Raw genomic sequence first — 27,966 nt, 5'->3', positions numbered from 1 at the left:
GCTCGCTCTGAGCTGGCTGTGGCAGTGGCACAGGTCACTGTGGGGGTGCTGGCAGCCCTYCTGGCAGGTGTGGGTGGGCACAGGCAGGGCTGCCAGCACCGTGCTGCAGTGGAGCATTTGCACAGAGGTGATGGCCACTAGCTCAGCACTTCGCCTGCAGAGGCTCTGCTGCAGCAGTGCTCCGGGCTTCAGCTTTTGTCCCAATGCTACAGGCTGCAAGGAGAGTTTGTGTGAGCAGTGAAGGCTCCTGCATGAAGGCACAAATCAGCCTTCCATAGGGAAAGCTGTGCAGGAGCCCTCRGAGAGCATCAGGAGGGATGGATGGCGTGGCAGCCCATGCCAGGGAGGTGGTGCCTGGCACTGATTCAGGCTGTGCTTGCAGGTACGTGAACACCCTCCTCAAACTCATCCCGCCTGTGCTGGGGCTCCAAGAGCAGCTGCGCCAGGCAGTCCAGAGCGGGGACATGGAGACATCACATGGAATCTGCCGCATCGCTGTGGCCTTGGGGGAGAACCATTCCCGGTGAGAACCATTCCGAGGGAGTGAGCCTGGAGCAGCCTGCTGTTCCTCACATGCTGCTTTGTCCAGGGCCTGTCCTGCACAGTGACATGTGTCAGGACAGAGGAGCTGGGCTCACAGCAGAGGTGCCACTCTGACCATGCTCTCTGCTTCCCAGGGCCCTCCTGGACCAGGTGGAGCACTGGCAGAGTTTCCTGGCCCTGGTTAACATGATCATGTTCTGCACTGGCATCCCTGGACACTACCCCGTCAACGAAACCACCAGCTCCTTGACRCTCACCTTCTGGTACACGCTGCAGGTCAGTGGCCATTGTGGACAGCCTGCATGGACCCTGCCCTCCAGGCATGGCCAGAGGCACCAGTTCTTGGGGTCTGGGGTCTGGCCTGGCTTTTGGGGTCTGACCTGGCTTTAACTGGTCCCAGGGATTTCCGACATCCCCACTCCTTGCCCTGTGCTTGCAGCTATGGCAGGGCACATGCCTAGGAAATGCTGGCCCTGTGGCTGACTTTTTCTGCCACCAGTCTTCCTTGGAAGTGTGAGCCATCCTTTARGGGCCTCATTAAGAAAACTAATTAAAACTTTGTGTTAATTATTTTCTTGCCAGCAGCAGACCTGGTTGTTTRGCTCCTTGCTGCATGCCTGCAGCAGGCAGGAACGAGAGCATGGCCCTGGTGGCTGCCCAGGGTGGGGTCCGTGTCACAGGGTCAGTGTTCCCTGGATTGGTGGAGCAGCCCTGCCACACTGTGCTCTATTTTTAGCTCCTGTTCATCCCTCAGTTCCATTCCTCCACAATCCAGTGTGGTGTGGCTGAGTGTGGGAAGGGAGGGGGATGAACTCAGTGCTGTGCCGGCAGCTCCTCCGCAATGCGAGGCCAGGCTCGGGCTCCCACCACCTCTTGCTCCTTCTCCAGATGTGTCTGAGGTTACAGATGCAGGAGAGCGCTGTGCTCAGGCATCTCTCTCACAGCAGTCTGAGGTACGCATGCTCCTGCTGTAGGTGTGCTCCCAAGGATGGAACATGGCAGGACACTGCTATCCCCTATAATAATGCTGTCTGAGGGTCCACCCAGCTTCTGGGGCTTCTGGCATCTTGCCTCCAGATAACGCTGCCACTGCAGAAGGGCCCAGCATCAGTTGGATCTCAGGGAGCTGGAAATGCAGCCTTCAGGGTGTGCCAGGTCCCACTACCAGCCCAGCCTTGGGAGATATGCCTGAGTCCCCTGTGCAACAGGCACATTGACTCCGTTTTCCTTTCCCTGCAACACCTGATGTACTTATTGCTCCTCCTGCCTCCAGGACGATATCCTCTCCTTTGAGCCCGACAAGCAGGCGGTGTACCAGCAGGTCTACAGGCCTGTCTACTTCCAGCTGGTGGATGTGCTGCTGCACAAAGCCCAGTTCCCCTCCGATGARGAGTACGGCTTTTGGTCTTCGGATGAGAAGGAGCAGTTTCGGATATACAGGTACAAGTGGGMGGTTTGGATTTGCTTGTCAGGCAGGTGATGATGCAGGGGCAGCATTCTGCCATCCTGGGGACTGAGTGCTGTAAGATGAGCCAAGGAGGGACACACAGGAGATTCCTTCCATCAAGAGCTGTTCTAGCTGTGGTGGTAATGTGAAAATGAGCTGGTGTTTTGGCACAGCACCAGTTACTTGGCCCAAGAGGCYGTGGGATCACTGCATTGGTTGGGGCAGAGTGCTTGTAGAGCAATGCCTGCAGCGTACATGACAGCAGGAGGGAAAGTGATGTGTCCACGCACGGAGCTCTCTGCACGGGATGGGGACAGCATTTGGAGACCCCCATGTTCTCTGCAGGGTGGACATTTCTGACACACTGATGTATGTGTATGAGATGCTGGGYGCTGAGCTCCTGAGCAGCCTCTATGACAAACTGGGACGTCTCCTGACCAACACAGAGCAGCCGTCCACGTGGCAGGTGAGTGAGGGGACCTGAGTGGCAGGCTGACGGCTACCAGCCATCAGGGACTTGAAAGCAAAGGGGCATGACAGAGGTGAGGAGTGTGAGCACCTTGCCAGCACACATTCAGGCTCTCTGGGGCCTGCTGTGGAGAAGAATAGGTCCTCTACCTCCCTGTCCTTAGTACTGCCCAGGGATCAGCCTCTTCAGCTACTGTAGGAGTGCTGAGCTGGTGCCTGGAGCTGGGGCGGGGTTGGGCATCAAKGGTCAGTGCGTGGCTCTGACAGTGCCTCTCCCACCCTGGCAGCACACAGAGGCCTTGCTCTATGGCTTCCAGTCCATTGCTGAGACCATCGATGTGAACTACTCCGATGTGGTGCCGGGACTGATCGGCCTCATTCCCCGGATCAGCATCAGCAACGTGCAGCTTGCTGACACCGTCATGTTCACGATCGGTGAGCGGGCTGGGCTGGGCAGGGAAGGCCCCCTGAGACCACACCTGCCCAGTAATACCAATGGTGAAAAGCAAAGCTGGGCATCATGGGATGTAGGGAGCAAGAACCTGCAGTGCAGTCCTGCAGTCTGATCCCGTCTCTGTATGCAGGGTCCCTGTCCGARTGGCTGGCTGATCACCCTGTCATGATTAACAACGTGTTGCCACTGGTGCTCCAAGCCTTGGGCAACCCTGAGCTCTCCATCTCCAGCGTGTCCACCCTGAAAAAGATCTGCCGGGAGTGCAAGTATGACCTGCCGCCTTACGCTGCCAACATTGTCGCTGTGTCACAGGTAGGAGCTGGATGCAGGTGGATGTGTGGTGGTGACCTGGGACGTGCTCTGTGCACACCCTTTCCTTTGCAAGGATCAGGGCAGAGGGACACAAAGAAGCAGCTCAGGGCATCTTGCTTGGCACAGGAGACTTGTCTGTTTTACTCACAGGCCAATAAACCCATGTGGCAAGCCCTGTGTCCTGCTATGAGTACAGAAATGGCAGCCAGTGACAGACATGACTGCCAAGGAGTCTGCTGGGGTTGCACTTGGGTGTCTGTCCTTTCCCCAGGGTTTTGTTTRCCTTGTTGGGAGCAGCATCCTGCCAGCTGTGCACCTGCCAGGCTGCTARTGCCACTGCTGGGCATCTTGGGGGGCAGGCATGCTGGTGATCAAGCCTCTCCTTGGACACTGAGCTGACCCCTGCAGCTTGTCCCATCCTCCTTCTTGGCTCTCAAGATTTGGGGCAGATGGATCTCAAGAGTCCCGAGGTGCTAGAAGAAGGGCTGGACTTAGGAAAGCTGCCAGGATGTGCATGGGAGCAGAGWGATGAAGGGCTCTAAATGCATCTCTGCTTTTAGAGCCTGGGGAACACTGTCACTGGAATAAAAAAAAATCCTGGCTGAGGCTGACTCCTTGAGCCATCCTGCTGCAGAGCCTGTCCAAGCCAGGAGCTCCCCTTGCTGGGTGGCTGAGTGGGCTGGCTCAGGGGACAAGAATTTTACTCCTTGCCTGTGGCAGGTTGTGGGGAGCACACAATGTTTGTCTGTGCCTACCCTGGTGTTAGCTGTCTTGACCTCCTGTGTCAGCCCTACCTCCTGTTGTCAGTCCTGCCTCCTGGAAGGGAAGGCCCTTTCTGCAGCACTCACCCTCCTCTTTTTCTCTTGCTTTCCCTTTGACAGGAGGTGTTGATGAAGCAGATTCACAAGGTAAGAGAGGCTGACTCACAGCTCTGCTGGTTCTGCCTGTCCCCCATGCCCCCCTTAGTCATGCTCACTRAAGACAGGAGGCTGTCCCTAGAGGAGAGCTCAGCACTGCATCCATGGTGTGCAGGACCAGGAGAACCTGCTGGCTGCTTCTAACTGCACTGCTGGGCTTCACTTCACCCACATGGGCTGGGCTTGTGCTGGGAGGGTGTGTCACCTAGAGAAAGAGGAGGAGGAGGCCTAACTCTAGCAGTTCCCAGTCTCTCCAAACCCAAAGATACCAAGATGAAAGGCATGTTTTAAGAGGGAAAAAAAGGAGATAAGTGTAGGAACTGAGCCCCAGCCCTGACTATGACTGGGATGGGGTGGCTGAGACAGGCTGTGCAAAGGATGGTGTGTCAAGGTGGGGTGAGTGATGCCCACATGGAGATCTCTGGACACCAACTGGTCTTCCTTGGCAGATGCTGGGAAGAGGCCAGGTGCTGAAGYCCAAGCTCCCGTTCCCTGGGAACATAAGCTTTTAGAGAGCTGTTCCCCTGTCCCACGGTGAAATGCACCTAGAGGGATCCAGACAGAGCAGCTCAGGAGCTGCAGCAYGCCCAGCTGGGACCCTGGCAGCTGTCAGAGCACGAGCTGCCAGCTGGACAGTGACTGTCCTGTTGTGTCTTCTCTGTCCCAGACGAGCCAGTGCATGTGGCTGATGCAGGCTCTTGGTTTCCTGCTTTCTGCACTGCAAGTGGAGGAGATCCTGAAGAACCTGCACTCCCTGATCACCCCCTACATCCAGCAGCTGGAAAAGCTGGCTGATGAAACGGTGAGTGCCTGCATGCTGCCTCCATGCACAAGTGGTTTCTCCTGCTGGCTGTAGCCCTGGGGCTGCTGTGCTGAAGCAGCACTCGTAAACATGGGCTCATGGGAAATTGGAGGGAACCCCTCTCTGGCACTTTGCCTCTGCAGTTCTGGTTCCTCAGCATCCCAWAGACATGACTATGATTGGGTAGTGTGGTCTGTGTCATACTTTGGCTTTATTTTCCCTGGCAGCCCAATCCCTCCAACAGGCTGGCCATCATCCATATCCTGGGCCTGCTTTCCAACCTGTTCACCACCCTGGACATCAGCCACCAYGATGACGACCATGAGAGCACCGAGGTCAAAAAACTGCCAGTGCAGCAAGGACCCAACCCAGTGAGTAGAGTGACAGCTCCATGKTCTCTGCCACAGCCTGGCCAAAGCCTCGCTAGTCTTTGCCAGAGAGGGGGTTAATGGGGAATGCAGCATGTGCCAGCAAGAGGATAGTGCTCTTGCATTCCAGCTAAAATAGCTCCTTCAGCTCATCCCACCACTCCTGAGGTGGACAGAGGTGGCTTGCCTCTTGGATGCCTCTTGGCTAGGTACTGCTCTAGAGGATGGCCTGGGTGTTGCCTGCCAACTGTGAGCTGTGCCAGGCTGCTTCAGAAAAAARCTGTCCAGCTTTGGACAGGGGAGGTGGTGCCTGAAGGTTTGAGTCCAGGCCATGCTTAGTCTTGAATTTCCCCTTCCCAATGCCATGGAAGAAAATTCTCTTCAGTGTCTCTTGTTCCTTACAGGTGGTGGTGGTTCTGCAGCAAGTCTTCCAGCTCATACAGAAGGTTCTCAGCAAGTGGCTGAATGATGCCCAGGTGGTGGAGGTAACAAGGCTTCACCTGTATACTGCGTGCAGCTCTGCCTGTCCTTGCTGACCTGAGCTGGGGACAGCAAAGGACAGACTCTGGGTGATGGCCTGTGAGAGGGATGTCTTGCTGGGTTATCTGAACCAGTGCTGCTTGCTGTCACCAGCAGCATTGAGCCATTCTTGTCTGTTGTGTGCCTCCATCAGCTCTGCTTCTCTCCAGCGATGGAGGCCCATGAGCAGGAGATGGGATCTAGCCAACCTGTGTTCCCTAAGAGAATAGCTCTGATCTGACCTGGACCTGTATAATCTGGTGTGTGTCCAGTTTGCTCAGGCCAGTAATGCCCATGTGCAACATCYCACCAGACACTTATCCCTGGCTCTTGAGGAGCCTTCCTGCTGTGTGGGAAAGGGTATTTCCTGGTCTCTGGGAGCATCCTGTGCCACAGGGCAGGCCACCAGTACCTGAGCAGGTCTGAGCCCTCTGCCTGGCTGGTCCCTGTCCCCATTGCCAGCTCCTCCCTCCCCTGGGACACATCCATCAAGCCCTGACCCCCAGGAGAGGTCTCCTGATGCCCATTGCTCATGCAGTCCCTCTTTTCCCGTAGTCTGTCTGTGCCATATTTGAGAAGTCTGTGAAGACTCTACTGGATGATTTTGCCCCCATGGTGCCTCAGCTGTGTGAGATGCTGGGGCAGATGTACAGCACCATACCCCAGGTCTCTGCCATTGAACTCACCCGGCAGGTATGGAACTGTGCTTGGGAGGCTGGGGATGTGCAGGGCCAGCAGAAGCTTCAATCCCTCTCTCTCTTGCAGCTGGTTCACATCTTTGCCCATGAGCCTGCCCACTTCCCTCCCATCAAGGCCCTCTTCTTGCTCGTTACCTCAGTCACACTGACCCTGTTCCAGCAAGGTACGTAGGATTCTTCGCRCTGGGGCTGTTGTCAGGCTTTTGCATGCATGGAGTCTGGAGGCGTCTTACCAGCAGTGGCTGTTTTCACTCCTAGCTAAGCTAATTGGGGCCATCTCTTTCTTGGATTCATCCCAACCCCTGGAAGGTGGGTACCTTCCCTGCAGGAAATAGAAGTAGGAAACCCCTGGGTGCTCTGGGCCTCTGTACTGTTAAAACAGCCCAGCTGGGTATCCCATGCTGCAAGGGTCAAGCTGGAGCTGCAGTCCAGCTGGGCAAGGAGGCYCTGCCCACAAGGGGATCCTGGGGCTTCTCCAGGAGCCAGCGCTGCTTGTACAAATCAAGCCCTTCTGTGAGCGGGAGGATGTGTGTGTGAACATCTGGAAAATTACTTTTTCAGCGTCGCTGGTGGCCACCGAGTCCGTGCTGTGATGCTGAAGATGCTACTGTTCTCCTTGCAGGGCAGTGGCCCCTCTTTAGCCCACTACCACCCTACCAAAAGCAAATGGGGTTAGAACAGGCTCCTTTAYACCATGGCTCCCCTCAGCATCTTGGTGACTTGCCCTGTGACAGGGACAAACGTACGTTGGAGCTGCTGGCTCTGGTCCTTCAGCATCACCATGTGCGACCCCCAAGGGGTTTTATCCTTTGCTCAGAGCTGGGTGTCAAGTACAGTGATGCTGTCCCCCACTTCAAGGCTCAGAGCTCTCTAGAGGTGGGGGGAGACATGAGGAGCCCTGCTTATCATCACGCCACGGTCTGAGCAAATCCCACTGTGCTGAGGTGTCACTGGGGTCAGTGACAGCCTTACTCGGGTATCAGGTCCCGCCTCGTGCCAGTGGCGTGTGGATGTGTCTGTGCTGGAACCCTTTTGCCTCGGTGCTGGGGAGGTGGCCATGCCTCTGGGCAGCAGCAGGCACGTCTGCAGGAGGAAAGGGGAGGGGACAGAGCCCGAGCTGTGCCAACACCTGGATGTGAGCTTTGCTCAGGCAAGCGGCTGTTGAGCTCGGTACGTGCCCGGGACTGTCCCCTTGGGTGGGGGGCCAGCTCTGAGCAGGGTGAGCCCCTTCTGCTGAGCCCACGGGYGGCAGGAGAAGGGGGGAAGCCTGATCCTACAAGGGCCAGGACGCGAACGTGCACAGTCAGATGCCAAGGTAGGGTGAGTGGTGCTGACACAGAGACCTCTGGGCACTGAGCTGCTCTCTGCCAGGAGGATGCTGGAGGAGACCTCCAGGAGGGTCCTGGACTCACCATCCTGGAGACCATCTGGGAATGGGGTGGGAGGGTGTCTGCGCCAGGGTCTCCTGAGCAGCTGATGCTGGTGACAAGCATGTGCACGCCTGAGCCCAGCCAGGCCTGTCAAGCATTTGCTGAGGTGTTGTCRTTCACTTGCAGTTACCTTCCAGGACCAAACAGTGCTCTGAAGACACCCGCTCAGTCCCCACAGTGCAAAAGCTATAATTCTCCTTGTGGAGATGGTGCCCAGCTAGCCCCTGCTCCTCCTTCTCTTCCTCCCCAAGGACAGAAGATCTCCTCCTTGGCTCTGCAGCACCCAGCTGCTAGCTGGAGACCCTGGGGCTTTAGACCCTTTCCTTTGCAGTTTCTTTCTGTTCTTGGGTTCTCCAAGTTTCATGATTTTTTGTATGTTTTGTTTCTTTAACTTGCTTCAAGCTGCTCATGTTGCCCATCCCCTTCCCCACACACCCCTCCTCCCTTACACTCCTGTTTTCACTTGTAAATTCTTTCTGTATCACATAACTATATGATGTTGAGTTGCTGTTTGTATGATTTTTCTCTTAAGTTACATCTTTATTATATTTTAGGGCCCAGGGATCATCCTGATATTGTTGATTCATTTATGCAACTCCTGGCACAGGTGTGTTTTAGTTTCTTATTCATTCACTTTCTGTTCTCTCTCTTTCTCTTTTTAATTCAATTTAAACCTATTTTTAGCTTTCTGTTGACAACTTTTTTTTCCTTTTAGTTGAATATCGAGTTTCTCCATCTGTTTCCGTGGAAGTTGAAAACAAAACATTCTCCTTTAGTTCTGGGTTCACACCATCCCCAGGGCAGTGCCCTCCTCTGCAGGGCAGCTCCAGCTCCCACCCCCTCGCTGTGCTGAAGCTGGCGTGGGGCGCTTGGTGCTGYTGCTGCAGTCACCCTTGGGTGACAGACAATTAGAACATTAAGTGGATGTTTTCCAACCCATATTTACCTGCCCCTCTGATGGATCCTCTGGAGTGGGGACAGGCTGCTTTGCCCGGGGCCAGTGGGAGGAAGCCCCTGCCCTCAGGAGCAGGCAGCTGCCAGGGTTTGGCTCTGAACAAACTGCTTGTGATGGCATCTGGATGTGGCAGGTGCCACATTGCCTGCTGTCCCAGCAGCCTCTCTGGTGGTGGYAGTTCCTGTGTGGGAGCTGCTGTCTTGGTGGCACATGGGGACAGTTTGTGTTGGTGTGGCAGGGCCGCGGGCTGGCACAGGGGGCTGGCACTTGTGTCACTGCTGGCGGTGGGCAGGCAGGGCCAGTGCTATGCTGTGTGTGTATATACACCTGCCCAGTGTGCTCCTCAGCCCCCCGTGGCCCTTAAGGGAGAGGCCCTGATGTCTCTGGTGCACTCAGTGGCCCTGTCAGGGACACGTTCCCTGCCCACCTRCCCACAGGGTGGCTCTGTGGTGAGGAGGGGCCCGTCAGAGTTGCTTCCTGCTGTTTTTCTGTAATGGTGAGACCTCTGACCWCGCATGCTGGACCAGTGGCTGTGCAGGAGCACTCACCCAGGCTCCTCCCCARGCTGTGGTCATCTTGCCCTTGCTGACAGCCCTGGGAGAGTGCCTGGCACGTGCAGACCCCTCTGATCCTCCCATGGGTCTTGAGGGTTGGAATGGGCAAGGAGGCTGCACCTCACCTCCCCCAGGAAGGGTCTTCTCCTTACAGTTCTCAATACCCAGATCCTGCTGAGACCCATTGTATCTCAGAGCCATAYTGCAGCCTTTTCTTCCCTGCTTTTCATCTTGGAAGACATAACATAAACAAAGCTATCAGACTTCTGCTCTGATTTTGGTTTTGGWAGCTGTGACCGTTTAACAAGGATCATGAACATGATGGGAGGTTGATAAATGGGGTCTCTGCATGAGGTTCTTGGTGGTGTCCTCATTGCTAGCAGGACCTCCATTYGAGCCTAGTGCCTAGTTTGGGGCACATTTCTGTAGATTTATACCAGAGACCACACAGAAAAGCATCTGGGAAGATGGYCATCTTGTACACATTGTGGGGAGGAAAAGCTGATGGGAGCTTGAAGAGCTGCTTGAGTCTTGGAATATGTAAAAGGTAATGTGCCAGTTGTAGGTAAAAAACCCTTTTCTGTTCTCCTTACATGGGACAATCAGTAWCAGGAGGAAATCATGGTAAAGGATACAGGTCTGGCAGTGGCAAATCTTCCTAAGAGGGCRGGGAAGCACTGGAAGATCACGTGGGGAGCTGTTGTTGCATGGAGTTCTTGAAAGGACTCAACAAGCCCATGGGTCTTGGAGAGTAGGCAGTGGTGATCCTGCTGGGGTGTAAAGGCATTAGGTGACTTTGAAAGGCTATCCCAGTGATACTTGTTGTTTCTTTGGAAAATACTGAATTTCTCTCTGGCTTGSGGCCCTCCTCTGTGTCTGGACACAGAATATTTGTGTTTTCTGGGAGAGAAAAGTGCAACCATGCTGCACTTCTGTGGGGTGTACTGTGAGACCAAACACCGCCCATTTTGGGTGCTGGGAAGCTGTTACACATGGCTCCTGTGGGCAGGATCTGCAGGCAGTGCTGGGGATTGTGTTGGCAGCTGGCCCTGTCTCCTGTGTGTGCATCTCCAGACGTTCTTCAGAGGCTGCAGGAGCAGCTCAGAGGGTCCTACCTCCATGGCTTCTCCATCTTGGATCACTGAGAGACATCTGACACTGTGCTGGCAGCCTGACACCACTCAGTCAAGATGTGTTGTTTTCCTGGGCTTTTTATCGCTGAAACCCCTTGGAGACCCCTCATCCCTGTCCTCTCTCTTCACATAGAACTCAAGATTTCCTCTTCCTTGGCCTGAYCATTCTCACAGAGTGATGATCTAGTGATGATCTAGCTTTAAAACCCATCRGGAATTGGCCTTGGCATCCCTGATTGATTCCTTGCTCTCAGGACTTTGAGAGCTGTCTGATGGCAGTGATGGATTCAGCCTTTCCTCTTCCAGAGGACTCTGCAGTGATGCTGTTGAGGATTTGTAGATCAGACAGTTAAAGTCGGAATTGCAGATCTCTTCAGACCAGATTTTTGTGTGGCAAGAGCTGTGTTTTCACCCAGCCTGCTCTGCCTGCAGACCACTTGGCAAACTAGTGCATCTTCCGGAGCAGCAGCAATTTTGGATCCAAGAGCGTGTCAAGGTGGAGACTTTCCCACTTCCCTGACCATCTGTTTTTGTGGTTGATCACCGTGGTGGAACTCCCACCTTCCCTGTTKGAAGTTTGTCTGGTTTCTCCTTGCAGGCAGTGTTTTTGTCCTCTCTGCCAGCAAGTGCTGTTCTGCCTTCTGGTAACTCAGGAGAAGCTCATGATAGCTGCRTATCAGCTCTCTGTCACCAGCCACAGGGAGCCGTCTCCGTGTCACAGGATTCTGCTGGCTTTATCTTTCTTTGAGCTTGGTTGCAGCTTGTGGAACTGCCCAGTTGCAGTTGATCCTTTTGCCACAATGTTAATTGGCAGTCCACTCTTTACAGTGGCTGGCTAATCAGGGGAGCCTGCTGGCTTAAACCAAATGATGAAGTTATCATACTACTTGAARCGAAGGATAAAATAACTGGTCTGCTGCGTGGAGCAGTGCCAGCATCCTTTGTGATGAGATGGTTCTCAGCTGCTCCCTCCTGCCTCTGCTGTGTGCTGGGACTGGTGCAGAGCATCACTGCTGCAGTGCCCAAGGTGAACATCCCCATGGAGAGTTGTGGGGCTCAGTTCTACCCTTGCACCCGGAGCACCCCTGCCCAGGACCACATGGCCATGGTGACTGGGGCTTGCACCCAAGTCTGTGTTGGTAAAACCAGGCAGGTTCTGAAGTTTRGGAACCAGTGGGTATCACTTACGTRTGTGCTTCTGCCTGCAGTTGGGATTTTGAGGCTCTCCAGCCTGTCTTTCCACCTCATCCATCCCACCCCAGCAGGGCTTCTCACTTGCACAGACCTTGGAAGCTTCAGTGACTTGCCCTGACAGATCCCTGGGGCAGTCTGGGTCAGCGGGGCCTCACCAAGCAGAAGATGCAGGATTGACCTTCTGTGATGGCACGACCGTGCCTGGCCAAGCACAGCCAKCCTCATCCCCCACCTCCCTCCCATGTTGTGCTGGTCCAGGCTGCATGCAGCAGTGCTTGAGCTCTCCACACACCTGTTCCACCTAGGATGTAGAGAGCCCCGTGGAGGACGTATGTTCAGCATCCCCTTGCTGAGGCTCACTGCTCCTGCCTGGCCAACTTCATGTGCCCTTTTCATAGGAAGAGGCTGTGCTCTGCCAGATGTGGGGTCTGGGAAGAGGTGGGGTACTGGRCACAAAGGCTGTGTGTTCCTGGGGAGCTGCAGGAACTGGCAGYGCAGTCCCCACTGCCCTGTCTGCTGGAGTGGGTGTCCCTTCCATGCCTGTCTGCATACGAAGAAATGGGCACAGAAGAGCYTGCTCTGAAGACCTCTCTGGTGATCTCCCAGCTGCTGTGGAGAAGAACCCAACATTCCTTCTATGCTGTCCTCCAGGGCAGTTCTTGGAGAGTGAGTGCCTATTTCAGCAGTGGCTGCTCATGCAGAGAGCATGGGGGGAACATCTGAAAGTGTGTAAAGACCTGTGCCCATCCCAGAACAGGGAGCAGAGGTGCTCTGGCAGGAGACAGAGAAAATGGGCTGGCAGTAAGAGGTCCTGGACTTGGARCTGGAGCTACCTGGCAGTGCTTTCTTATCAGAGAGACTCCACAGGACCCCATTTTGTGGGGATGAAAAGCATCTCTTTAACATTAGCCATGTGCATCTGTACCAAGGTCTGCATTGGTCCTGCACTCTGTGCAAGGTGTCCTGTGGGAAGGAGCCCTCCCARTACTGGCATGCTCTTCCCCATGGCACTGACGGAGTGAGGAGCAGATGCTGCAGTGAATCTGCAGGAGAGCTTGGGGGGSTCTGCCTGCAGAAGGTCTGGTTTGGCTGGGAGAAGCACCCTGCAGGTAGGTGGGAACCTGGGCTCAATGGAAGACTTGTGCCAAATGGAACACTGGTAGCATGCAGGACTTGGGTTAAAACCAGCCTCATGGATGGACAGGGTGGAGGAACTTGCAGCAGGGTGGTATCACAGGAGCCAGCTGCTCTTGAGCAACATGCTGCTGGGGGAGAGGCTCGTGGTCCCTGCTCTGGAGCTCACAGTAGGGCCCCAGCAGGGGTAGTCTCCCAGCACTAAACTACAACATCTCCTGCAAGCATTTGTCCTGTATGGGGCCAGCTGGACAGCAGCAGCTTCATGAGTGGATGTGTTGCTAAACCATTGCCCAGCCAGCAGGTCACCTTCTGATGTTGGTGGCAGCATTTCGGGAGGGATGGTGCACAGCCTGTATATACACACACAGGTATAACATAGCCCCTGATTGCCCCATGAAGYTCTCMACTTGAATCCAGCATGGAGCAGGTCCCTGCAATTGTGCCATCTCCAGCTGGTACAGCGATGCCTTTGGTCCCCAAACCTGAATCCTCTTTTGCAGTGTGCRATAGAAAAGGTCAGAAAGGAGACAGAATAACTCTGAAACATGCTCCTCAACTTCTTGGTTTCCCTCATCTGCACTGGGCAGATGGCTCTGGACTTTCCCTGGAGAAGAAGGGGTGGGAAATAAGTCTGTATGGCTCCAAGTGGAGACCACAGGGGCACATGACGTGCATCCTGGGTGCTGTTGGTTGAAAGCTGTCTGTCCCTGCTTTTACCCCTGGGAGGAGGCTCAGAGGGCAGCAGTGGCCCCACACACAGCTTAGCCCGAGGGCTGCCTGCCCTGGTATACTGCTCTCTCAGCTCTGGGCACAGAGCAGGGCCGCTCCCGTGCTGTGGCTGCTGTCCCTGGTGTTGCAGTGACAGCAGGGCAGGAGGCATGGCGGCAGTTCCCAGTGCTTTTCTGCAGCAGTGGATGTGGTGGTCAGGACATGATGTGGCTGCCTAATATAGAGGGCTCAGTGAGGCAGGTCAGAAACCCTTCCCAGGGAGTASAAGGTTGAAGGCTGAAACATTTCAACCCAGTAACTGCTCAGTGCRAGCACCAGGGGGACCAAGTCACTGCACAAGGTGCCACAGCTCAAGRTGTCTCCAGCAGCAGTGCCTGACCCCCGCAGAGGCTGGTGGAATCACTGTGCGGTATTAAAAAAAAACAACAAGCTTTCTTGATCTCAAGACCTGCTGTTCAGGAGCTGCCAAGAAATGTTGGCATCTCATTGTCATCTGGTACAGTCAGGGGCTTCTGCTTGAACCAGTTGCTGTGACCCCAGGGATGCCAGCATCTTCAAGAGAGGAGCCAAACACACAGGTGGCTGCCCTTGTCCTGGGAGTGGTGCCACTGCCTGATCTGCTCTGATGGGACAGGAGCCCTCTGTGTCAGTGTTTGCACACCACTGTGGCACCTATCCTCAKATCCTGGGGTCAGCAGATCCTGGGTATAGCAAACTGCCTGGCTGTTTGAATTATATTCTTGGGGAGGGGTAAAGTGATGGTTTCCTGCTGTACTGTGTGAATCTGCCATTTGCTGTGGGTGTGCCCAGGTAAGTGTGTGTCCAGGCAGAGGCTGTCTGGGGCACCGGGTTCCTTGGAGGCTTCCTGGCTATCTCTGCAGCGCTGGGTTCATGCTGCCTGTCTGTGTGCCTTGCAGGCTCTGAAAAGGAAGCCAGACCTCTTCTTGTGTAGCAACCTGGACGTCAAAGCAGTGTTTCAGTGTGGTGAGTACCATGGGCATGGGCATGTGCTCCAAATCAATCTGAGGAGATGCCAGCCTGCTCCTCCTGTTGGAGCTATTTGGCAAAACAGCCATGGGCTGGGGACCACAGGGCTGATTTGGGATRGTGAGGGGGTTTTCTGGCTGCTAACCTGAGTGATTTTTGCCTGCAGGTGTCCTTTCACTCAAGTTTCCTGAAGCCCCAACAGTCAAAGCATCCTGTGGCTTTTTTGTGAGTATGATGCCATCRTGCAGTCCTCTCTGAGAGTTGGCTGGGAAGGCAGGAGTGGGGCTGAGGTTGGGCACAGGTGCTGCAGGGTAGAGCCTGCACTGACAATGAATGGGCYTGGACTCTGTGTTGCAGACGGAGCTGCTGCCCCGCTGTGGAGAGATTGCTCCGGTGGGACAGGTCGTGCATGAGAACGGCAAAGCAYTGCTGCAGGCAGTGCTGGAGGTGAGAGACTGGACCGTGGTTCCCCAGGCAGCACTGGGCTCTGATCCTGAGCCAGGGTGGGAGCAGGGAGAGTGACAGTGTGGGCTCAGCATGTTGTTTGCTCTGTGGCAGGGCATCGGTGGCCAGGCTTCCCGCAGCCTCATGGATCACTTTGCAGAAATCCTCTTTGCCTTGAACAAGCACTGCTTCAGCCTTCTGAGCATCTGGATCAAGGAGGCCATGCAGCAGGATGGTTTCCCCTCAGCCCGAGTCACTCCGGAGCAGAAGGAAAACTTCAGCCAGCAGATCCTCAGGTTCGTGTGCCACTTGCCCTGGCAGCCGTGCCCCACATGTRGTGGAAATGACGCCCCTGCATGGCCCAGTGCAGTCCTCCTCCTTCATGTTTGTCCCCTCCCTCTGTCTTAGCAGAGAGCGTGTGAACAAGAGGCGAGTGAAGGAGATGGTGAAGGAGTTCACTTTGTTGTGCCGAGGGCTGCATGGTACAGAATACACAGCAGACTACTGAGCACCTGGCCAGGACCACGGACGATTTGCCTGGACCAGCTCTTCCCAAGGAAAAGCCCCCCCATCCTCCCTGCCCTGCTGCAGTACAGCTCATAGAATAACCCTCCACCTAGAATTAACCCACTTGGGACGCTCCTCAGCTAGATTTGGTGGCTGCTCTCGGTGTCAGCATCTTTGTTTCCCCCAGCATGCTCCCTCCTCGCAGGGGACAGGAGTGCTGGCTGCAGGAGGTGGTGGCGGGGCAGGGGAAGCCTGGGCAAGACTGCCCCATCCTCGGGCTACCAGCCCCTCCCCAGCCCTTCCCTGTGGGTGCCCGTGCCCCGCAGCGGGGAGGCTGCCCCTTGCCTGCAGCAGTGGCTGGCTGGGCGGGGGGACTTGCCCCCTGCTCGTTTGTACGTGTGGTTGGGAGGGGGGAGGCCCTGCACCTAATTATATTAAGAATATTTCTATGTTGTGGCTGTCGTTACTGCAGTGCCCAGACTCTGCCTGCCTCTTGCCTCTAGGGGGTTAAATCAAGGTTGGGATGCCTCAATGTCTCCCTGGCTTTTGGATGGCAAAAACCAGCCCATCCTGCTTGCTCAGTCTCACATGAAAGGGGCCAGAYTCCACTGCTGCCAAACATGGGGTCCTTTCCTGCACACAAATGTGTGCACCCCATTCCCATTTATCAGAGAGGATGAGGGGCTTGCTCATGCTTGGAGCCCCCCTGCCCTTGCCTTAGTGTCCCAGTCCAGCCTGGACTTTCATTGCTGGAGGTCCCAGCTCTSGTTTTCTGTTCTCTCAGGCTGGTTTTAGCTGACACAYGGGGCTTTGCTCCTCAAGTGGGCAYCATGATTTGTTTTTCACTCTGGTCRTATCACCCATCTGCCGTCCTCAGCCCATGTTTTATTCCAAAAACCACTTCCCTCACAAGTCCTCTTCAGCATTAGTTAGCAGCAGTAGTTCACAAAAGCCTCAAGTCCCAGCACTGTCAGCTCTKGCAGAGATGTGACCTTTCCACATAGGGACAAAGCTGCCCTGGACGGAGGAGCTGTCAGAGGCTGGATCTGGGCCAAGTGCCTCTCTCTCCTGGCCCCGCTGCTGCCCTGGCCATGAGCATTCCAGAACACACGTGCCACTCCTGCTCTCCCACTGCAGTACTACTGACCCAGGGCTCCATGCAGCAAGGGCCCAGCTGGCAGCAGGTCCCACACGCAGTGGGAGGCAATGCCTGGGCCCCCACAGGGCCCCACTCCTGGTTGGGTGCTGATGCTGCTCTATCAGGGTTGCTCACACCCTTCGTCCTCATAGGCAATGGCAATCCCTCGTCGGCCCTGCACAGCCTTGGAGACCGGGGTCTGTCCCAGCTGCTGCTCCAGGCCCCGCCAGCTGCGRGACTCCAGGAAGGAGGCTGGGAGGAGACAGAAAGGGAATTGTTACCAGGAGCAAGAAGGTGGCACTGCCCCTGCACCAGGACTCAGCCCCACAAAACCAAGACAAACCTGCAGGGCTGATCTCTGCCAGTGCCCATGTCTGGTCCCTGCTGGCCAGGGCGGTGCTGGGGGGTGACAGGGAGGTTGGGGAATCGCAGAGGTGGGTAGCACGCATGTTCCCTGTGATCAGCGAAACGTCAGGAACAGCCTCTGCTGTGGGAACAGCTGATGGGAGCTCAACATGCGCACAGGCACCTGCCAGGAAATGGTAATGTTAGCCTGGCCCATCTACCCTGGAGCAACTGCAGCCTACAGGCAGGGCAGCTGGGCAGAATATGCCCTGGGAGGGTGCTGTGCAKCTGTCTCTAGCTATTACCTGGCAGCAGGTCTCGGAAGTCTGTGAGGTAGTTCCCTGTCCACTCACGGGCTGGGTTGCAGGCCAGCTCCAGCTCATAGGGGGTCACAACAGGTCGGTAGAAGTCACTGGAGTCCAGGAGGGAGTTCTGAGCACAGGCCACCAGGACAAAGATGTCCACCTCCAGGAAGTTGGCCAGCTTGGCAGGGTTGGGCTTGCCCACGGCCAGTGTGTAGCTGCGCTTGCCGGCCCGGTGCAGCAGCTCCCGGAGGTGCTGCAGCAGGGTCAGGTAGCCCGCCACGCCAAGGGTGCCCACCAGGATGCCCACCACACGGGCGTCCCGGGCCCGCTCCACCAGGTACAGGCGGCGCATCAGCGCCCGGTTGACATTGAGGGTCTCGCGGCGGCCGCAGCYGGAGATGGGGTTGAAGGAACTGAAGGGGCAGCGGTTCCAGGTCAGCATGAAGCTGGTGAGGGCAAGGCCCTCAGCTCCCACGTAGAACATGGCATAGTCCTGCAGCCCCCCCGCAGTCTCCACCCAGAACTGGCGACCAAACTTCCGCTCCTCCCCAGGCACTGCAGGGCCAGGAGGGTCTCCACACACCAGCCTGGAGAAGATGATATTGGGGTACTCGGGACACAATTGCTGCTCCAGCTCACCTGGAGGGAGAGAGGAGTAAGAACAAAACTTGGCCACGGTCCTGACCCTGAGGAGGTGCAACATGAGTGGACAGGACATAAATCAAAGCTGCCAGTGTCTGGGGAATGCCTGCTTGCTCTCACCCTGGCAGCTCTGCAGAGCTGAGAGCAGTACCAGAGCCCCCCTCCCTGCCCCAGAGCACTCACCCATCGCATGGGCATAGACCACATCGCTCAGCACCACCACACGGCTCTGCCGCTCGGGGTAGAGCTCCCGGAATGCCTCTGCGCAGCGCCCGATGTCCAGGGGCTGCTGCCCRAAAATGTGCAGCACTGGGAGCTTTCTGCAGGGGCTGAGGCAGGCTGGGCCGTAGTGCAGCACGGCCTCGGCACCCACGTGCTCGGCGGCCACTTCATCCACGCAGCAGCTGCGAGGAGAACCCGCAGTCAGATGGGCTCTGCTGCCCTCCTCCCCTGGCACCGCCCATTCCTGCCYGCAGAGGAACCCCAGACACCCTGCACAGCCCCACACCGACCTGCCATATGTGGTGTCTCCTAACACGTACATCTCAGCCCCGGTCGCGGCCTCCATCCGCGCTGCCACCTCCACGGCRTCTGCCAGGAGCTCATCAGGGAACTGCAGGGCAACCTGGGGGGAACAGGACGTAAGGCACTGGGGGATGAGGCACTAGGGGGTGAGATGAAGGGATAGAAAGGGATAGGATGGACAGAAGGTACCCTCAGCAAGTTTACTGATGATATGAAACTGGGGGACATGGCTGATACATCTGAAGGCTGTGCCATTCAGCGGGACCTTGGCAGGCTGGAGAATTAAGCAGAGAGAAACCCAGTGAGGGTGAAYAAGGGCAAGTGTACGGCACTGCACCTGGGGAGAAATAATCCCAACTACCAGCACAGCCTGAGGGCTGACCTGCTAGGGAACAGTTCTGCAGATAAGGATCTGGGAGTCTTGGTGGGTGACAAGTTGAGCAGGCATGGCCCTACATCCAGGACGGCCAGTGGCATCCTGGGGTGCGTCAGGAAGAGTGTGGCCAGCAGGTCGAGAGAGATGATCCTGCCCTTTGACTTGGATCTGGTGAGGCACACCAGGAGCACTGTCTGCAGTTCTGGGCTCCTCAATGTAAGAAAGACAAGGARCTACTGGAGACRGTCYAKCAGAGGCTAAAAAMTGATGAGGGGCCTGGAGCATCTCTGCATCTCTCTTGTGAGGAGAGACTGTAGGAGTCGGGCCTGTTTAGTCTAGAGAAGACTGAGAGGAGATCTGCTGTGGTTTGGTAATGGTACTCCCCAGTTTACGGCTCCCACTGAGCCTCTCCAAACCATGCTGCCACTCGCTCACTCCCCCATCCTGCAGCAGGATGGAGACGAGAATCAGAGACACAAAGAGTAAGATCACAGGTCAAGATCAGAACMATTTGCTGGAAACTGCAAATTAAACACAAAAACCAACAGTAACAGCAACACTATTAGTTACTGTTAGTTACTATTAGTAACAGTGTACAAGAGACAAACTATTCATACWTGAGGGCTCTGGCAACACCTGACTGGGGGGAGCAGCTGTGGGACCCGGAAGGACCCYGTCCCTGTTTCCAGAAAATRCTGYCAGGTGATACAGAATAACCTCTGGGTCCTGGCCATGCCCTCGCCYGGCAACTGCAAAAATTAACCCTGTCCTGCYTGGGACTACAACAGGATCTCATTAATGCATATAAATATCTCAAAGGCGGATGCCAAGAGGACTGTGCTGGACTCTTCAGTAGTGCCCAGCAACCGGATAGAGGAAGGAGCAATGGCCATACAGTAAAACACAAGAAGTTTCACGTCAACASGAGGAAGAATTCGGGTGGCAGAGCACWGGAACAGCTGCCCAGGGAAGCCGTGGAGCCTCCCTCGCTGCAAACACTCCAWACGCACSGGRATGTGTTGCTGTKTARYCTGCTCTGGTRACCCTRCYTTGGCAAGGGGGTTGGATTAGATGATCCCCAGAGGKCCCTTCCAGTGCTGACCATTCTGTGAGGCACCGGGAGAGGGGGCGGCGCGCAGTCCCCGGCCCGCTCCACCCTCGGCCCCACTCACCTTGCGGAACCCGCCATCCCGTACGAAGGCGGCGGCCCGGCCCATCTCGTAGAAGCCGTCGAGGTCGCCCTGCGGTGCGGCCGCCCCGGCCGGGAGCAGCTCCCGCCGCAGCGCAGCCTCCCCGTCGCTGCTGAAAGCCGCGGCCATGGCGGCACGCGGGACCCCACGGCCGCTTCCGGTCTGCGGCTCGGCGCTGGCCAATGGGAGCTCGGCCCTGCCCCGCGCGSCCAGAAGTCCCGCCCACAACGGGGTGGAGAGGGAAGGACAGCCAATGGAAAGGCGTGCTGCTTGCGGTGCATTATGGTCTGTGTAGTTCTCCCGCCACCGTCAAATCAGACAGCCAATAGGCGGGCGCGGTGCCGTCGGTAGTGTTGCGTCACTTCCGCTCGGGCGCTGCAGTTCCGGTCACGTGCCGCGCGCTGGTCAGGTGACCCGGCCCGATCCGCTGCCGCCGCCGGTGCCGCCGCCATGACGGGGCTCGCCCTGCTCTACTCGGGGCTCGGCCTCGCCTTCTGGACCACGCTGCTGGGCGTCGGTCAGTGCCGGGACGGGGGAGGGCGGGGGGCCGCGGGCCGCTGAGGTGGGGGGTCGCGGGGCTGAGCTGCGGGGCTGAGCCGCGGGGCAGGAGGGGCCCGAGGGGAGGCTGCCGTTCGTGCCTTTGCCCGTGCTGGAGAGGGGCTGGAAGGATTCTGGTGTGGAAAAGGAGGGCGGGGGTGGAGAGGTGCGGCGTTGTCAAGTCCCCTCCGGTGCTGCGCTGCTCCCTAGGGCTGGTCCGTGGTCTACGACACAACCGGGAGCGCAGCTGCGGGGCTCCCCAGCCTGGGCAGCACCCTCGGGGCTTGTAGCAGCTCTCTCGGAGCCCCCAGCGGTGCCGTGTAAATCCCAGTGCAGTTTCCAGCGCTCTGAGCCCGTCTAGCTGGAGCAGGTGATTTGTTTCAGTGTGTGTGTGAGMGCAGAAAGGTGCTGGTGCTGGTCAGGGTCGTGTTTGGATTTGGCAGATTAGAGGAGGTAAAGGCAGGAGGAGGCTGGTCCTTCAAACTGTGAGTTGATGTCTCTAGGTTGGAGAGATCTCCTTGCTTTGCCAAGCTTGAGAGAACGTGCAAGTTTGGACGATGGCAGAGCTGCTGTGTGGCCGTGTTGCAGCTCATGGCAGCTCATGCTCTGCTGCTGAAGGTGTTGGGACCAGCAACACCGAGGATAGGTTTAATGCCCTAGATAGATTTTGTGCTGGGACTGCTGGTTATTTTCTCTTAACACAGAGTGAAGTGACCACAAACCAGGCAGAGACTGGGGCGACCTTTGCTCTTGCTTCAGTGTTTGGGTGAGGGGAGASAATGAGTCAGAAGTGAAGGGTCTCTCACTCCCTCGTGTTTCCAGGGCCTGGAGAACTCAGTGTGGSCCCAGGGCTGCCTCACTGGGCTCTCTGAATCATGCGGCTCACACCAGTGCAACTGCACACTGTGTGCATGAGACTGTTGGAAAATCTCACTGAGCTGAGTCCAATTGCTCTTCACTTCCCCTGCCCTGTTGCAGCCCCTTTTTGAGGAAGTCATGAGCAGGAAATTGTCTTAGTCCATGCAGAGTTACAGCAGTGTCTCTTTGTGCTTTCTGCCTTTGTCCTAAGCCCTGATTTGATCCTCTAGTCCTGCTGCCCTGTCTCCTTTCTGTCCTTGTGGCTTCAGGGCTGGAAGTCAGAGCTCACAGGAAAGTGTCCTTTACCCTGTTTCTTTTGCATATGAATCTAAGGTTACACCTGCTCTTGAAGAGATGAAAGGTGCCCTGAGGATCTGCCCTGAGCTGGTTTTAGCTCTTCTTTACTACTTCTAGGGAGTGGAGGCAGCTGAGGCTGGCTGGGTTCAGTTGCTGCTCTGCCAGCCAAGCAGCAAAGCCAAAACACAATCTCTACAGTACTGGCTGGGCCCAGCACTGTAGACATCATCCCTGAAGGTTGCCAGGCGTGCAGGCTGGGCTGTGGCTTTCTTCTGTGATCCCTGGCTGTGGTGGCACCATTCCTCATTCATGTGTGTTGCTACAGGGGAGGGGGCACCCCAATTCTGTGGCAGAAAGGGTGACCAGCRTTACCACCTCCCATTATGGGGCTTGCTGGCTTGTCTGACGGTGCTTGTGTGCTCCCCTGGTGAGTGGGGTGCTGAGCCCTGAGTTGCACATGGATGGGTAAGCACATGAGAATGATGGGGACATCCCTGCAAAGAGGGTCTCCCTCCACTGCAGTGCTGAGGCCTTCCAGTGRGATGAGTTGTGCTGCAGGTCTTGGCTGTGTGCAGGGAAGGGCTTCTCCAACCTGGGGGGTGTGATCCTGGCCCCATATTTCTGCTGGGCACAGTGCCATGACCCCCTACTCCAGGCAGTGACTCTGGGCTGGAAGAGAGCAGTGGGACACGTGCAGTGACCTCCTTRCTCCATTCGAGCATTTCAGAAGTCTCTCATTTCCTCTTTTCCCAACYGTACTGGGATCAGTGTCACACAGACACTCCTTCCAGTCAGATATGGTAGAGCTGTCCCTTCACCCTCTGTCTGGCATGGAGCACACAGTGCCACAATGCSTGTGCTTATCTGCTCCTTAGGGCTGGGTCACCATTCCCTTTTCCAGCAAAGAGCAAGTGTCTCTTCTGGTGTGCAGCCRTGTTTCCTGCCTGTGAGCTCAGGGCAAGGCAGGGTTTTGGTGCAAGAACYTCTGCATGTGCCTGGGCTGTGCAGGGATGTGACTCCCAGCTGTGGTTCCAAGTGGGAGATGAGCACTCAGGGTACATACAGCAGGGCAAGCCCTCCTCAGAAAGGAAGGGCCCTTCTGAGTTTCTCCAGATAGTGGTTTGGTGTCTCCTGCCTGTGTTGAAGTATAAATTTAACTGGAAATTACCCTTGAGGAAATGCTGAGGACAGCAGTCGTGTCTTGAACCCACAGCCTTGGAAAGGGGCTGTTGGAAGAAAGCTGTAGCTTCTGGTGTAGATGGGTTCCTGGGAAGCAGCACAAACACTGATGGGATGGTGATGTGGCAGCATGTGATGGTCAGTCAGGGCACAGCCTTGCTCCTCATCTGTCCTGTGGCAGGGAAGAGCTCACATCTGTCCCCTGTGCCGAGGCTCTCCAACAGAGCTGAGCCATTGGTGATGTGGGTGCAGACTSTGCAGGGGCACAGGGCTGTGGATTGCCCTTGAGACCCTGTAGCTCTGCATGGTCCATGTGTGTGCAGCAGGGCCAGGGAATAGAAAATGGGTGTGACAGCAACCACGATCATCTTCTGGATGAGACTGGGATGGGGTCTGGGATGGGGTATCACAGGTCCAGGCTGCTTAACCTGTGCTGGAAGTGTTGGGATCATGGGCATAACATTTGGAGGGGTCACCCTGCCCCACCGCTCTGTGTGCCTGAGCCAGTCTTATCAGCAACACTCCTGCATGCTSTGGTGTGCTCCTAGGGCCTCTGCCTCTGGGCTTTGCAGGTGGGGGCGGAACTGGCATTGCCTGTCTGGAGGTTTCCATCTTGTTCTTGCTTTCCAGGGATCTGCTACACGATATTTGACCTGGGCTTCCGTTTCGATGTGGCCTGGTGAGTTCCCTGTAGACATGGGCATCCTCAGAGCTGTGTGAGGAGGCAGGAAGTGCTGGCAGTGCCCCCCAGGAGCAGCACTTGCTTTTGAGGGATGGGCAGTGGTCACTGCATTGCAGGAGAACAGGAGCTACACTGAGCAGGGCCTCTGCTCCCCAGGAGGTGTGATGGATGCTGCCCATGTGTTTGTGGCTGACTCCATATGAGGTCCTGGTGCAGCTATTGCTGCTCTCTGCCCTCCATGTCACCGAGCCCAGACTTTCACTTTACAGTGAGGGTTTGGGAGGAAGATCTTGATCCATGTGGATGAGGGTCCTGTGTTGCTAGCTGGCAGAGAGAGGTTCTCATGTCCCATTGTTTGGGTGCCCAGCCCACCTTGGGCTGCATAATTTGGTGGAGGGGCAACTGTTTTGGGGTAGTCTGTGTGGCCTGACTATGGGGACTCAGCCTCTGTGCTAACTCAGGAYGCTTCTTCCTCTCCAGGTTTCTGACCGAGACCTCCCCCTACATGTGGTCCAACCTGGGCATTGGCTTGGCCATCTCCCTGTCTGTGGTGGGAGCTGCCTGGTGAGTGGGACTGTCTCCTCAGCATGCTCCTGCTGACCCACCTTGGTAGCTGTGTATACAATGCAGTATTCCTGTGCAGAGCAGGGGTGGAACAGTGTGTATGTATAGGGCTGTGGGTTACCACAGCAGTGGGGCTGAATTGCTGGGCTGCTGGGGGGTCTGGGTGGACCAACCCACAGGCAGCAGTGGTAGTGGAAAGACAGGGAAGTCTCTGGAAGCTGTACCTAAGCCCAGCTGTCCATTGGGTGGCTCTTGTATCCCAGCAGTTCTGCCGATGTGTGTGGTGGAGCTTGGGGCCACTCGTACCCCAGGAGTGGTTAGGCTGAGTGTGCAGTGTCCCCCAGATGCATGCCTGATTCTCTGCTCAGCTGAAAGATCCTGGTTTCTGTGTAGAGCTCTGCRAGTGCCAGACCTTCCACCAACCACCCTTGTCTGCCACAGGGGGATTTACATCACGGGCTCCAGTATCATTGGCGGTGGAGTCAAAGCCCCACGGATCAAAACGAAGAATCTGGTGAGGTAAGCACAGACCCGGGGTTAATTCTTGTGCTGCACCTGAGTGGGGCAGGTCACACCCCAATGAAGAGGCTTCTGTCTGCTCTCTAGCTGGGTGCTGCTGGCAGAGTGTTCCTTGCTGAGCTGCTGATGCTGTTTGCTTTCAAAACAAAGAGCCCTAAAGGAGCCAGAGTGCTGCTTGGAAGGGTCACTGTGATATCACACTGTGAATGAGCCCAGTGTGTTCAAAACAAACACCCTKCGATCACACATCCTGCCCAGGCAAGTGTTCTTGCACAACCCTTCCACAAGGAACAGAAGGGGCTGGTGGAGGGCATGGCTCCCTACTCCATACTTTCCACAGGATTCTTGCAGCTTACTCAGGTACCACAGCACAACCAGCATCCAGCCTTTGTGTTTTGCAGCTCCCCTGGTTTCAGAGGAAAGCAGGGGGTAGGCTGGACTGTCTTTCTGCCTTCCCATATGGCTGTGGAAGGGGTCTGGCTGCTGGCTGGCTGGTCGTGAAGTGGCAGGGGCTCCTTGGGATGGGGTCTTTCCCCTGGGACACTGGTCAGACTGACTGTGACACTGTGCTCAGGCTTTGCCTTTCTCCCACAGCATCATTTTCTGCGAGGCCGTGGCCATCTACGGGATCATCATGGCAATAGTCATCAGTAACATGGCCGAGGTATGGGAGCACCTGCACTGCATCCTGCGCTGGCCTCGGGGCTGTGCTGGGGATGGGCAGCTGGTCATGGGCCAGTGTTGGGAGCTGTAGCCCTGTGGGGATTTGGAACATTGTTGTGTCTCTGGGAGCTGCTGGGCTGGTGGTCTGTGCAGTGATCATCACCCATGATGAAGAGCGGGTGGGAGGAACACACACAAGGCAGATGCCATAAAGCCAGCCTGACATGGAGTCAGGGACCAGCTCTGGCTGGAATGTGGCTGCCTTATGCTGCATCAGGGACAGGTGCCTTTTCCAGAGACCACAGATTTGTCACTAACCCAGATCCTGTGCTTTCTCTCAGCCTTTCAGTGGAGTCACCCCAGAAGAGATTGGTGCCAGGAACTACCACGCAGGTAAGGACTGCTGGGACCCTGGTGCTGTCACTGTGAGCACTGCCTCATCCTGACCTCCACCTTCTGACCTACCCATGGCCTGCTGTCTGAAGGACATGTGCCTCTTCTGCACCTTCTCGAGGTCCTGCTGCACCCAACAGGCTGTGCTGCCCAGCAGCACACTGCTCCTCCCCTGGGTGGCAGCAGCTTGCTGTCCCTTGCTGGCCTGGCCCTGCAGAAGCTGAGGCACACCCTGGAGTGGTCCTGCTGTCCAAACAGGRCAGTGCTGGGGCTTGGCAGCTCCAGATCTTCTGTCACCTCGAGGCAGAGCTTCTGCAGCATGTCCTGGGTGCAGGTGGAAGTGGGTTATCTCCTACTCTTGCAGTGTTTCTCTCTCACAGGTTTCTCCATGTTTGGAGCTGGTCTGACCGTGGGTTTATGCAATCTCTTCTGTGGGGTCTGTGTGGGCATCGTGGGCAGCGGGGCTGCCCTGGCTGATGCCCAGAATGCCAGCCTCTTCGTTAAGATCCTGATTGTGGAAATCTTTGGCAGTGCCATAGGGCTGTTTGGAGTCATCGTTGCTATCCTGCAGGTACCTGCTTATTGAGGCCACCAGGCTTGTGTGAGCACAAGGTCCCTGTCACTCTGGGTGCTYTCCAGCCCCAGGGAGACACACCTGGGCTTCAGCACAATCTTGTGCATTGGGATGGGGAGGCTGCTCACAAGATTTGGGATGGCACAGCTCTTCTCACAGCATACTGTGCCTATTCGCAGCATTGTGAAGCCTTTTGATGGCCCCTCTGAGCCGCTGTCACCTAGAGTGTCACCTTGGGTGCCYCTTGTGTGATGCTTATGGCTTACCAGTGGGACTGATAAGCTGTCTGCRGCTTCTGGATGGTCCTGGGGTGCTTGGGTGGGACTGGAGTGCTGGGCTGGGGTTTGTGGGCCACAACCTAACCTCTCTTCWTTTTCTTTCTTTCTAGACATCTAAAGTAAAAATGGGCTGAGCCCTCTTGCACTCAGCCTGTTCCAGCCCGCCCCAAGAGGTTCTGTATATACTTATTTAATGTTTCTATACTTGATTGGGGTGGGAGATTCCTGGCGTCGGGAGCAGGAGCCTGACTGCGTAGAGCCCCGTCCTGCAGATCAATCGGCCCTTTGGAAGAAAGAAATTTCTCTGTGTGAATTCTGCCCCCAGCAGTCTGGCCCAGCCCATTGGGCCCTGCTGCTGCCCATCCCCGGTGTGTAGAATCGACCATCAGTGCAATTCTGTGTCAGTGAAATAAATATGGTTCTCGTCCAAGAATGCAGCTCTTTCTCTGCCCTGCAGGCCAGGGAGGTTTGCAGAGAGCAAGTGCTGCTTTGGGCTGCCCCAGTGGTCAGAGGTTCCTTTCTGTGCCTCTGACAAAATCCCTGTCCTGCTCCAGGAGCCTGGTGATGTCCTGTCTGCGTGGGGTTAATTCTGTTGTGTGCTCTGTCTGAGCTGTGGGAACACATGGAGCTGTGCCTTGCTGCCTGGAGCAGGTAGAAGGCTGTTGGAACAGGCAGCAGGCAGCTCCAAGTTGCCTGTGCCAGGTCCTAGCAGCTCAACATGAGCCCAACACAAACTGCTTTGGGTCTTTCAGCTCGCATCCAGGTGATTTCGTACAGCTGGGGGTGTCCATGGTGTCCATACCCCCATTCTGCAGCTGGGGACCACCAGAAGGGCAGACRAGTGATGTTTTTGCCCCTTGAAAGGATGTCCTTCTGCCAGCAGCTCCCTGGTGTGACTGTTGGCTGCATATGGGGCTCTTCAGTCTGCAGTGCCCCTCTGTCCAGGGGGCCCTGGCAGTGGTCCCAGGGGTGGGGACGCTTTGTGCTGGCTCTGTTCCCTTTCCCTGGCTGTGCTGAATAGTGTGGGGAAGCTGGCTGTGGACAGCTGGACCTGCAGCTCATCTGCTGCCTGGGGGAAGGGAAGAACAAGGTCCTTCTGCTTGTGYTCTGCAGAGAGCTGGGAGTTGCTGCCTCTGCTGTCTGCTATATCCAGCACAAGGCCCTTGTCCTGCTCTGCCAGCAGTACGCCTTCAAAGAGAACACTGATCTTSCAGTGCAGTGTCAGAGCAGATGCACACCTGGAGCTGCATCTTCCCTGGTGGATGCAACGGGCTGGGGCAGCAGTGAGGGTGCTGGAGCCTCC

General features: G+C 56.2%; 3 protein-coding genes across 5 annotated transcripts in view; 2 read left to right on the top strand and 1 right to left on the bottom strand.

The window, feature by feature from the left end:
• IPO13 (importin 13) overlaps positions 1–16,047 on the top strand; it is a 31,297-nt gene extending 15,250 nt beyond the window's left edge. The window contains exons 3-20 of one of the 3 annotated variants that reach the window (XM_057390627.1): positions 383–523; positions 678–819; positions 1,817–1,983; positions 2,336–2,456; positions 2,746–2,893; positions 3,043–3,224; positions 4,106–4,132; positions 4,809–4,943; positions 5,171–5,314; positions 5,716–5,796; positions 6,386–6,523; positions 6,596–6,692; positions 8,513–8,565; positions 14,578–14,644; positions 14,814–14,872; positions 15,005–15,094; positions 15,206–15,387; positions 15,503–16,047. In XM_057390627.1, coding sequence (XP_057246610.1) covers positions 383–523; positions 678–819; positions 1,817–1,983; positions 2,336–2,456; positions 2,746–2,893; positions 3,043–3,224; positions 4,106–4,132; positions 4,809–4,943; positions 5,171–5,314; positions 5,716–5,796; positions 6,386–6,523; positions 6,596–6,692; positions 8,513–8,565; positions 14,578–14,644; positions 14,814–14,872; positions 15,005–15,094; positions 15,206–15,387; positions 15,503–15,599 — 2,071 coding nt within the window. In that variant the 3' untranslated portion in view covers positions 15,600–16,047. Of the gene's footprint in view, positions 1–382; positions 524–677; positions 820–1,816; positions 1,984–2,335; positions 2,457–2,745; positions 2,894–3,042; positions 3,225–4,105; positions 4,133–4,808; positions 4,944–5,170; positions 5,315–5,715; positions 5,797–6,385; positions 6,524–6,595; positions 6,693–6,786; positions 7,901–8,512; positions 8,566–14,577; positions 14,645–14,813; positions 14,873–15,004; positions 15,095–15,205; positions 15,388–15,499 lie in introns of those variants that run through there. The other 2 variants (XM_057390626.1, XM_057390629.1) reach the window with 2 other exon arrangements.
• ATP6V0B (ATPase H+ transporting V0 subunit b) overlaps positions 1–26,857 on the top strand; it is a 42,143-nt gene extending 15,286 nt beyond the window's left edge. Inside the window, exons 2-9 of the mRNA XM_057390632.1 lie at positions 20,561–20,636; positions 23,621–23,669; positions 24,153–24,236; positions 24,678–24,755; positions 25,350–25,419; positions 25,760–25,811; positions 26,192–26,382; positions 26,774–26,857. Of these exons, the coding sequence (XP_057246615.1) occupies positions 20,570–20,636; positions 23,621–23,669; positions 24,153–24,236; positions 24,678–24,755; positions 25,350–25,419; positions 25,760–25,811; positions 26,192–26,382; positions 26,774–26,797 (615 nt within the window). The 5' untranslated portion in view covers positions 20,561–20,569 and the 3' untranslated portion in view covers positions 26,798–26,857. The remainder of the gene's footprint in view (positions 1–20,560; positions 20,637–23,620; positions 23,670–24,152; positions 24,237–24,677; positions 24,756–25,349; positions 25,420–25,759; positions 25,812–26,191; positions 26,383–26,773) is intronic.
• DPH2 (diphthamide biosynthesis 2) lies at positions 15,005–20,276 on the bottom strand. Its single transcript, XM_057390630.1, has 6 exons — positions 20,102–20,276; positions 18,541–18,653; positions 18,212–18,432; positions 17,387–18,025; positions 17,080–17,265; positions 15,005–16,988 (listed from the first exon to the last, which is right to left on the bottom strand). Exons 1-6 carry the CDS (start codon positions 20,246–20,248, stop codon positions 16,858–16,860), a joined length of 1,437 nt encoding a protein of 478 aa, XP_057246613.1. The 5' UTR covers positions 20,249–20,276; the 3' UTR covers positions 15,005–16,857.
• Positions 26,858–27,966: the final 1,109 nt, after the last annotated feature.

Source organism: Malurus melanocephalus, unplaced genomic scaffold (genome assembly GCF_030028575.1).
Source record: "Malurus melanocephalus ecotype Western Australia unplaced genomic scaffold, MMel_1.1 scaffold_28, whole genome shotgun sequence".
Lineage (NCBI taxonomy): Eukaryota > Metazoa > Chordata > Aves > Passeriformes > Maluridae > Malurus > Malurus melanocephalus.
The sequence above is the reverse complement of the archived record's forward strand: the minus strand, read 5'-3'. Positions and strand labels throughout refer to the sequence as shown.